This window comes from Puma concolor, chromosome D1 (assembly GCF_028749965.1).
Source record: "Puma concolor isolate L17-30 chromosome D1, mPumCon1.1.hap2, whole genome shotgun sequence".
In the NCBI taxonomy this organism is placed as follows: Eukaryota; Metazoa; Chordata; class Mammalia; order Carnivora; family Felidae; genus Puma; species Puma concolor.
In genome coordinates, this window is record NC_141676.1 from 86,328,908 (window position 1) to 86,340,186 (window position 11,279).

The 11,279-nt window shown below is 45.4% G+C and overlaps 1 protein-coding gene across 2 annotated transcripts; it reads left to right on the forward strand.

Annotated features, from left to right (window-relative positions):
- The first annotated feature begins 557 nt into the window (after positions 1-557).
- Positions 558-6,091, forward strand: SPATA19 (spermatogenesis associated 19). 2 transcript variants are annotated; one of them, XM_086679452.1, is made up of 7 exons: positions 558-723; positions 895-951; positions 1,414-1,506; positions 1,683-1,774; positions 4,214-4,291; positions 4,594-4,685; positions 5,914-6,091. In XM_086679452.1, exons 1-6 carry the CDS (start codon positions 646-648, stop codon positions 4,658-4,660), a joined length of 465 nt encoding a protein of 154 aa, XP_086535578.1. In that variant the 5' UTR covers positions 558-645; the 3' UTR covers positions 4,661-4,685; positions 5,914-6,091. The 2 variants fall into 2 exon arrangements, with proteins under 2 accessions (XP_086535578.1, XP_086535579.1); XM_086679453.1 differs by having other exon boundaries at positions 4,594-4,669.
- Positions 6,092-11,279: the final 5,188 nt, after the last annotated feature.

Sequence of the window (11,279 nt, forward strand, 5' to 3'; positions counted from 1 at the left end):
AATTTTGTTACAAATTTATTCTTTTGATTTATAAAAATCTCTTTATGCTTCAGCATTGCTCAAAACAGGGTAACCAGACATAATCCCCCTGCCCCAATCAAATCTCTATGATTTTGATAATTTCCCCCATGTGTCTTCTTCAGGTTTATATTGGTTATATCTTGTTTTTCTTTCCATCCCCCCATCTCTCCATTTCTTTTTTTTTTTTTTAAGATATATATTTTTTACCATTTATTCATTTTTTGATAGAGACAGAGCATGAATGGGGGAGGGTCAGAAAGAGAGGGAGACACAGAATCCGAAGCAGGCTCCAGGCTCTGAGCTGTCAGCACAGAGCCCAATGCGGGGCTCGAACTCACGGACCGTGAGATCATGACCTGAGCCGAAGTCGGATGCTTAACCGACTGAGCCACCCAGGCGCCCCTATCTCTCCATTTCTGAGCCATCACTCAGGCAGATACTTACTGACCTCTTTTTTCCATCTCCACTTTGACCCAGGAGATTAAAGGAGGCCATTGTCACATCATCATTGGTCAGCCAATCAGGTGAGCACCTCCCGTCAATGACCTCCTTGTTCCAGAGGAGTTCTTCAGCAGTTTCAATGGAAGGAGGGAGCCAAGAAGGAGGCCTGGCATAAGTCCAAAGATGATAATTACAACATGGATTGTGTACATTCTTGCCCGGAAAGGTGCAGGGTTCCCCTTCCCACCAAAAAGCAGTTCGGTAGGTGGAGCTTGGGATAGCTACCTGGAATTGTTTCTCATCCATCTCCTCCCTTCTGAGCCCCCTACTGCACTTCCAAAGAGATCTTATAACATAACTTTGAGTAAGAATGGAGGAGGAGGGCTGGTTCTCTAGGTATTCTGAGGGCATTAACTTACCAATTTGTTACAGGACGTTGAAGTTGTAGAAAGTGAGGCTGTATCTGTAGTACAGCACTGGCTGAAAAAGGTGAGTAAGATTTCTCTATGACTCAGGGTACCCCAAATTCTAGAGCGCTGGCCTCAGCGGGTGCAGGAATCTGAACTCCTTTCCTCCTAAACCTGGGAAACTCAAATTCATTGCCAAACACCTTACCTAGAGCTGTGTCTAATTCACCAGATTTCCTAAAAGATGCTGGGGCTTGTGTCTTCATCAGAGATGTGTTGGAATCATCACTATCCCCACCCTGCTTCTCAAGGATACTGGATGAGAAGTTTCAGATGTGTCACCTCCAGCTACTGGGCATCTCAGCAGTATCTTGGGATAGGGCCAAGGATTTAATGAGTCCCCTAGAATTCTACAGATAAGCTTGCTATGGAACTTTGAGAGATAGAGTGTGTACGAAAAGACACACAGCATGTGCAGGGAAAACAGGGAGAAGGAAGAAGAGATACAGAGCAACGCTTTCAGGGGAAATTACTCACCTTTCAGACTGAAGAAGAGGCTTCCCAGGACATAAAGGAGAAGATGTCGACCAACTGCCCTCCCACGCATGGCCAAGATGTACATGTGACCAGAGATGTGGTAATTGAGAGTTTGAGGCAATCATCCTAGGGGAGTGGGCAGATAGGCAAACATGCACAATGTCCAATTGAAAAGGGTCTTGGGCAAGTGGGTGGAGCTTGTCCAGGCTGGGTCCCACCCCTCCCAGGGAGTCCTTGCTGGACAGTAGTCACATGCACCCTACCTGGGTTTCCTAGGTGAAGCACCATCTCTCAAAGTCTGATTTGTTGGCAAACCAGAGTCAAGAGGTCCTGGAGGAAAGAACGAGAATCCAGTTCATAAGATGGAGGTAAAACATCTCATTTGCCCTGAGCCGAGTTGTGGGGAGGGAGGCACAAGGGCCCCACCTTCAGTATACCTGGCCAACACAAATTCACAGCTATTCTTCTCCAGAGATGTTGACTTTTTGGCTGAGAAATTTTTCAGTCTTTGGGGTGTTAAGGGAATATTTTTGCTATCTTGAAAGCCCAGCTCATTCCTAAGTTTTAGCATGACTTGAGGGGTTGCAAAACTGGGCTTGCTCACCGTTTCTTAAATGCTTCTGAATAAATTTTAGACTTCTGTTACTTTTGCACTTGATTTGTTAAGAAGTGGCTGTACTTTAAAGAGCAAAAAGAAAATAAGCTCTTAAAATGCAAAAGCCTGAGCCCTCATCTGCAGCTGAGGTGAGAGGTTTCTCAGTGCCCAAGGCTAGAATTCTGTGCTTCACATTATGGTGGCTTTGCCAGCCTCCCGCTATGCCTGCTGGAGCACAGACCACCTGCATCTGCCTCTCTTGGCTCTGAAGGGCTGAGACCTGAGGTGGAGGGAGATGGGCCTGGAAGCCAGCTCATTCTCTCTGGCATGAGCGTCCCTATTTTCTTCAGGACTAGGGTTCACTCAGGGTCTCTTTTCCCAGCCAAAGAAATGTGGGATTAAACAGGTACTCCTGGAAACTGTGGAACAGCTCCCCTCTCATTTCTGTACTCTTTTCTTCCTTCCCCTGCCTCCATCACCAGCTTTGTTCATCTCTACTAAGGAGGACATATTTCTCAAGAAATGTATTTTTGCTGAGGGATATCCAGTTTTCTCTGTTTACCCCTTACAGTGTCATTAGCATTTTAAAACAGTATTCAAATGCTCAGTAATTATGTAATAGGAAAGGGTAGCAAATAATGGAATTTGAGACCTCCTTGGGAAAGACTTTTTGGATGGGAAACATATTCTAAAATCATAAATGTTGGGGACTGTATACAATCACTGCCGTGCATGTGGGAGACTGTCCCTGCCTGACATAGCTGCACTATATGGAATTGTAAATGTTGCAATTCCTTGGTCTGGATAATATGAACATCATCTTCAGATATTTTTTAAACATTAGCTGTATGGCATAACTAGATTCAAGCTTTGGAGACAACCTACAGTCAATTATCCATGTATAATTTTTCCACTCTGGACTTTCTGTGGATTTTTTAAATCCATAAACTGTGACTGGTTCCCCTATAATCCACTAGTTTTGGTATTATTTTATTAGGTTCAGTAAATATGTAGTCAGGGAATACATATCCCTTCATTAAGCATCAGTGGATACTCATTTATTTGGTAGATGACCACCAGATGTTTGCTAGGACTTCTAAAGAGAGAGAAAATAAGATGGAGTTCCCCGTTTCCAAGGGATAAAAGTGAACTAGGTGGATAAGGTATGCAAATGTTAGAGAAAATGTCAGAAAAGCCATGAAGAGGATCTATAAGAGCATAGCATGGGAGACCCAGCTTGCACAAGCTCTAGGCATTGCTGCCTGGAGTAGCCAGAAGAGGTTTCTAGCAGGACATTTGCTTGGACTGACCCATAAGCTGGGCAGGGACAGGATAAACAGGAGCAGGAATGAGGGGTGTTTCAAGAGATCACGAAAGCCTTGGCAACTTAGCCAATTCCATCTGGCCTCCAGTGCCCAGTGCTGTGGCCCCTTCTCTGAGGTTTCCTGCTTTCTGCCTTGGGCTGGGAGTAATCTCTCCCTTCTCTGGAATTCCTTTATCCTCTCTTGCCTCTCTTTGGACACTGACCCAGCTCTACCTTGTGTGAGTGGTAAATGAGCACATTTATCTCTCCCAGACTTCAAGTCTTCACATTGAAAGCCCCAGAGCACCTAGAACAAGGCAATTTTAATAGATGCAAAAATGGAGGATATAGTGGACACACTGGTTTTGCTGGAGTGAAGGACTTGTGGGGGAAGAATAGAGTTGAGGGGGGCATGAATTGCACCACAGAGAGGAAGGCAAGTCAGCATGGTGAAATAAAACAACAGCAGCAATGAATGGTCTGCAGCTTCTTTGTGACAGAATTTTCTACAATTATCTCTAAACCATAGTGAATATGGCACAATGTAGGTCATAAAGAGCTGATAAGAAAGTTGGAGAGGAATTCAGAAGGAGTGAATTCCATGTCTTACAAGGTTACTCACCTGCTGTGCAACTCTAGTAAAGGCACTTAAACTTTCTGTTTCTTTGACTTTCCCTAGGACCATTTGCTACCTACCCAGGATTATTGAGTGACTCAGGGGTACTTGATAGTAAAACAAAACAAAACAAAACAAAACAAAACTACCCTTGTGTGCCTCATGAAAGAGGAGTGAAGGACAAGATCAAAATTTCATGGCGACAGAATATTGTTTATATGATTCCAACCCATTCACTATGCTTAGTGATAAAGAAACTCAGGAATTCCAAATGTTTGAATGGTGTTTTTCAGCCATACCCGTATCTTCCAAGTGCCAAGTGAGGTGAGGGAGGATGTTATGCGAGACCGAATAGAGCAGGTGAGACGAAGGTAAGCCATTTGGGACAAGTTTATTTGTACTCCTAACTGGGGGCAAGTGGCGATGGGGGTGGCTGTTAGCCTCTCCTCTGTGGGTCTCCCTGGCTCCAGACCACACCTGGGTTCCATGGCCATGCCTGAAGCCCTTCTTGGCTGAGTGTCTCTTTGTGGGACTTTGCTCCAGGACCCGAATGGGGCAATGGCTCAGTCCTGGGCTGTGTGGGCATCTCAGCTCCACGCCATGATCTGGATGTGCACTCTGGGTAAGCTTTGCCATCTGGCAGCCTCCCCTTTGCCGTGTTCTTCATCTGCAGCCTACGCAATCTTACGGATGAATCATCTCAGGAGATTCACAACAGAACTTCCTATGCAGACTGCTGAGAGCTACAGGTGAGAGGGCCAACAGGTGAGGAAAAGATGCTGTCCTGGGTGTGAGACAGTGTCCTGGGTGGAAGTTTGATTATAAAGTTTAGCTTTTCATTTTGGTGAGGAGGCCTACACTTGGGGCCAGTGGGAGTGTTGGTGAGGTTACCTTAGGCTTCTGCAATGCCTTTCTAAAGTTTCTGAAAGGACTTGAAGTCAAGTTCAGGATTTGACCTCTCTGACACTTTTAGCTGTGGTGTCACAGTGAGTGCTTCTAAGCCTGGAACAGGTAAGGGACCACTTGGGATCTTGTGTTAGTAGGTTGTCAGAGGGCCTGCTGCTCTGCATTTTTAACACCCCAAGGCATTGCTGCTGTTGGTCTACTGACCCTACTTGAACCACAAGGTCACAGAGCACTGGGGTCAGGAGTGAGGGCATATATGTTTTGACCCTTCCACCAGTTGGGACTTGGCTTTGGGTCCCATGGCTTCTTGGCCTGCATTTGGTACCTGTGGTCACAATAGTGGCCATTTACATGGCTCTGGTAGGTGGAAGGCCAATGACAGTCGATGCACTACAGAGGCCATCCATTCAGGAAAAGGTTACTGCACCCTGTCAGGTGTGAAGACTGAACTGGATGTCATAGGGGACTGAAGGAGTGATTTAAACACAGTAGAACCCCAACATACTTTCAAGGAAGGCTATGGAGATATAGCACTGGCATTTATGGAATTCTTATTGTATACCAGCTTCAGCACAAGGCATTGTCAAGATTTCTCATCTGATCCAAAAGAACCTTAAGAGGAGGGCATTGTTCAAACCCACTATACAGATGGCACAGGATACTGGCTTTTAGTCCAACTCCATGTGCCTCAATTTTTTCAGACTTTAAAACATTGCTTGAGGACAATGGCTTCCAGCACTTAGGAAATGACATGATGTGCCATGTCAATTGTTTACTCATATTAAAGAGATAAGGAATCTGGGGTGCTTGCAGGGTCTTCTGAAGTTTGAAGAATCAGATTTCAATTTGTATTTTCAAAATAGGTCAATTCAAATGGAAAGTTTCAAGTTTGAAGAAAGCCAAGTTTCAACCCCAGCTTTGTCTGATACACTATCGTCCTTTCCCTCCATGGGTTTTTCTGCTCTAGGTGCACCTCAATGAGTGTTGGGGTTGTGGGCTTTGGAGGCATGATCATCAAGCCCTGTAGCCATCCTGCATATCTGTGATGCACCCCTGCATTTCTCTGATGCAATCCTCTGCTTCCCAGGTTCATGTCCTTTAGGGTCAAGGAACAGCCTGTGTCAGAAGAACGTCTATTACCCCTTGACCTGAGGAGCGACTACACCTGGGGAGATAGAATCTGGTGGGTGAGCCTTTCCTTGTGACAGTGCAACACTGGAATCTTCCCACTGAACTGCTAATAAAGAGACACGGTATTTAATCACTGTCCTGGTCTCTGGTGTGAGTGCTTTGCCATCCATTCATTCATCAGGCTCTGAGCACCTCATGGGCTTGGCTCTGGGGACTCACAGCTTGCAGCTTTTTGGGGAGGCAGATGACAGGCCAGAACAGAGCTGTGTCAGCAGGCCATGTGGGGTGCTCCTGGAACACTAGAAGGGGTGCTGGGCTAGGCCAGGACAGGAGGATTTCTGGGGGAAGTGTGCCTTGTTTGTTTCACTCAAGTATTTATTTTATCTTTATTTCTTCTCTAGCTCTCTTCCTGTCTTTATGTAGATCCAAGTTTCTGACTTATTCCTTTCCCTTTCTGAAGAACTTTTAATAGTTCTTGTAAGGCAGGTCTACTGGAGACAATTTGCCTTGAGTTTTGTTTGAGAAGGTATTTCTACCTCACTCATGAAGGACAATTTTGAGGGACATAAAATTCTAGGGTTTTTTTTTGTCTTTAACACTTTAAATACGTGCCCCACTCTCTTCTTGCTTGCATGGCTTAAGAATGGATATTACATGGAATTTTTATCCTTGCTCCTCTTTAGGTAAGGATTTTTTCCTACTCAGGCTTCAAGAATTTTTTTTCCGTGTCTTTGATTTTATGCAGTCTGAATATACTATGCCGAGGTGTAGAGTAGGTGTAGGTGTAGAGTAGGTGTAGGTGTAGAGCTTTGAATGTTTACCGTGCTTGGTTTTCTGAGCTTCCTGGATCTGTTGTATGGGGTCCACTATTGCAAAATTTTCAACTACTATTACTTTGACCATTTTTTTTCTGTTCTCTTCAGTTTTCTCCTCCTGGTATTCTCATTATGCATACATTGTACCTTCTATAATTGCCCCAGTTTTTTTTCCCATTCTGTTCCCCCATTTTTTCCCATTCCTTTTGTTATCTTTACTTTTTAGTCACAGAACTTTCTGTTGGCATTTCTTTGAACTCAATGTTTATTTCCTTGGTTCTGTCTAGTCTACAGATGAGTCCATCAAAGACATTCTTGATTTCTATTACAGGATTTATTATTCCTGGCATCTCCTTGTGATTTTTCTTAGGGTTTTCTTTGTCTCTGCCTACATTGCCCATCTATTCTTGTGTATTGTCCACTTTTTCTATCAGATTCTTTAGCATGTTTATTATAGCTTTACATTCCCAGTCTGACAATTCCAACATCTCTGCCTTATTCGAGTCTGGTTCTGATGCTTGCCTTGTCTCTTCAAGCTGTATGTTTTTTTATTTTTTATTATTTATTATTTATTTTTTTACCTTTTATCATATAGCATAATTTTTTGTTGAAAGCCAGATATGCTGCATGAGATAAAGAAGCCCAGACAGATAGTGTGAGGTTTTATGTTTATCTGGTTAGGAGTTAGGCTGCATTTCCTCTCTCCAGCAGCTGTAGTTTCAGAGACTAGCATTTCTTTTTGTCCCCTTGCTTTTGTCTTCCTTGTTGTTAGGTTTCCCCAGAGGTTCTTTCTTAAAAAGGGTCTGAGACTTATAATTCTTTCAGCTGAACCTCCCCTCCCTCCCCCCCCCCCCCCCCCCCCCACTGCCCATTGTTCTATAGGGGACTCGTGATGTGGTGGTGAGGTCTGAGAGGAGAGGGGGAAGTTCCTAGGGTCCTCTGATCAGGTGTCAGTCTCTTAGGGAGCCTGTGCCCCTGGCTGTGTCCAGCTCACCTTTCCCCTCCCCCCACCTCCACGTTAGGAGAGGCAGGAAGGCCAGAGAGGACCACGTTGGATGTTTTCCTTCCCTCAGGGTAGGCTCTGGAAAAAAACAGTCTACCTTGAGAACAGGCCTTTGTTAAGGAGAACAGAATGCTCTGGACGTGTTTCAAAATGGCTATTTTCCTCTCCCTTTGCTGAGGTGGGCAAGAAGGAGGGGTTCTAATCTTTACTGTGAGAACCTGGTTGGGCTTCTGGAGGGAAAACTCAGAAGTGGAGGGCCTCTTAAGATTGGGCCCCTAGACTTATTAAATCTCAAGCTTGTCCACATTGAGCCACCAGCAATTCATCAATTACATTTAAGTTTCCCTACTCTGATGCTGTTTCCTAGAGGTTACTGTGTCTAAGATGTAATTCTCCATAATAACCTGTCTCTCTCTCCAATTCTCTGGTCAGCATTTTGCCCTTTGACCTAAATTCTCTGATGGATCTAGGAACTATTGTTGGTTTTTGGTTTGTTCGGTTTTTTTTCTAATTGTAAGATTGGGAGTGACAATTGCAAGCTCTTTACATATTAGACTGGAAATTGCAAGTCTTATTCAGGTCTTTATTGAGTGTCTGCTAACGTGGACTGAGCACCTACTGTGTGCCATGTACTATCCAAGCAGCCCTCTGATATAGATGCTATTACCACATGAAAGGAGACAACACAAGACCGAGTATCTTGAGTTACTTTGGTGACATCAGAGTGTGAGAACATGGCCTGGCTTCTGGCTCCCAAAACTTCTCTCTCAGCCACACTGTTGTACTATGTGTGGGACTGGGCTAGGCCTGGGGAATGAAACAATAAGTAGGACCCACCCTCTCTCTGCTCTCTTCAACTTCATTTTGATAGGTTTTGATAAGTTTTAAACAGTCACAATTTTCACAGTTACTATAAAGGAGAAGTACTATATATAATGGGAACTTGCCCTAATCAGAGAATAAAACAGATTTATTTTTGATTATTTGAAAATCATCATCCCCATTGCACAGACGAAGAACTGGAAGTTCAGAGAGGTTAAGTAGCTCTCCTGATGTCACACAGCCATCCAGTGCCCTTAACCACTCCATTGTGCAGCTAAGCTGGGGGAAGGGTCATTTTGGTTGATTGTGGTAGTGAGCCTTGGCCAGTAAGACACTGTAGAAGGGAGAGAGGTGGAGGTAGGACACGTCCTTATCCACCATGCCCCACTACTCCCAGAGGTCAGGAATGCCTGCACTCTCCCTCTCCATCACCTTTCCCTTCCAGCCTGCTTGCCTGCTTGCCCCAGTGGGGAGGCAGAGGGCAAAGGACAAAGTAGGAGTTGACCAGCCAGGGGACAGAGGAGCAGAGCTAGGCAGTGGTAGGTGAGAGGGCTCTGGGATGAGAAGAGTATGATGTGACAGAGAAAATGCCAAAAGGCCACTATAGCTGGATGGGAGCAGGAGGAAGAAAGGCCACAGAGGAAGCTGTTGAGAGGGGGCCAGGGCCAGGCCATATGGTCTGGGGGCCTTGTCTTAGCAAAGATGAAAAGTGCAGGAATGTTGGAGGAAGAAGGGGATCACATATGTAGAGGCGGGCTGAGCTACAGGATGGAAGCAGGGACCTCAGGAGAGGTCTCTTTGGGGAGGTGAGGGGATGTAGAGGAACAAGGATTTGAACAGGACAGACATGACTTGGTGATGTGTGGCACCAGAAGAACTGGGGAGAAGAAAAGTCCTGGGGGTGCAGCTGTCTGTGGAACTGCCACTTACTCAGATAGGGGAGTCTTGGTTGGGGGAGATAAGTTAAGTTTGGGTAATGATTTAGGCCCCTGTAGAATATCTCAGTGGTGATGTCAAGCAGGTGGATGACGGATAGACAGAACTGGGCTTGCAGTGGGGAGTCGACAGCTGCAGGAGGAGAGAGGTAGGCAAGAAGTAAGCAGGCCTTTTTCAGCAGTCCTGGATGTGACCTTGCCTTCTCAACCCCTCACTCATTATCTTGGGAAGGCAAGGAGTGGTGATTACCTTGCCAGGGCTGCATTTTGTGAAGGGACAAAGCCCTCTTCACTACCCACCTACGAGGCTGTTTTGCCAGAAACCACCAGATGGCGCCATTTCCACACAAAATCATTTTCTGAAGGTGAACTGGTCTTTCCTTTGAGTCAGACCGTGGGTGCGTGGCAGGATTTAAATTTTAGCACGATTTGGGAAGTCCAAACAGATGGAAGGCCTTTGAATATCTCAGTTTAATGATGGGTACAGTTCACATCCACATACATGAACTATATAGGGGCTATTCATTGAAATAAAAATTATTGAGTGTTTACACCCAGCATTGTGCTAGATAGAGTATGGAGATACCCAGATGAATACTCTGTCATCTATCCTCAGGGAGCTCAGAGTGGTGGAGGGGCTGACATGCAAACAAATTTTCAATGTTGTGTGTAAATGAACCAAGAGGGTATATATGGTAAAGCAGAAGAGGGAGTGATTTTCTCTGCTTGAGAGAAAAGGTGCAGACTTCCCAGCAGAGGTGACATTTAAGTAGAGGATTTGCCAGGCTGTTGTAGTGAAGGAGGGTTCTTTTAGGCAAAGAGAATACTCAAATGGGAAGGCATTCAGAATGTTTGGGGCATTGGACCTGGGCCTGAATGTTTGGAATGCAGGATATGGTGGGGAGAATAGTGGGCAGGGAGGTTGAGTAGTGCATAGGTGGGGATCCCACAGGTGGGTGCAAAACAAGCCCATGAAACCTGCTGCAAGACGCCAAGGAAAAGATGAGCCAAACCTGCAATGCTGGTCAGGCAAGGCTTCTCTGGAGAGAGGAGAGGTGCATAGGGTTCCAGCTTTAGGCACTTGGAAAAGAGGGGAGCCCACTGCACTCAGAAAGGAAAGGAGACCTACAGTTTTGAGCTCTGACTTGGGAGGTAATGGTTAAGGAGCTCACAAGCCCCCACAGCTCTCTCACATACAAACATCTGGAGTTTGGGGAGAGAGGGACCTACATTAGTATTATAGTCGCAGCTCCTTCAAACCTAGGGTGGAAATGAAATCATTAAGTGGCTCAAATGGAGTTTTGTTCTGTGCATGATTAACCCCAGGAGGGGAGTTTGGGAACAAATATGCCTCCTCTACCTGTATTACAGGGGGACTGAGCCATGGTAAATTAAAAGAAAATCACTGGCAAATTTGGGATCAGTCAGCTGTGACCAAGCCATTTGTGTAGTTAAATGGAGCTGAAAGAGCTAATAAAGGCTTTGTGGGTCATGGATCTTTCTGTGAAGGGAGGGCATGGGAGATAGGGGTGGGTGGGGGGGGGGGTCAGTCTAGACTGATGCTTGTAGAAGTTATACCTGGGACTTCTTGGTGGTGGTGGTGGTGGTGGAGAGGGGTGGGGGGAAGTTGGCCTGTTCTCATCATCCAAGAGTGTGTCATGTCCTAACGGGGAACTTGTTAATTCTAGACAGAGATAGCGACACAGACCCAGACTTGGGCCTCTGGTGTCTCATAGAGGACAGACTT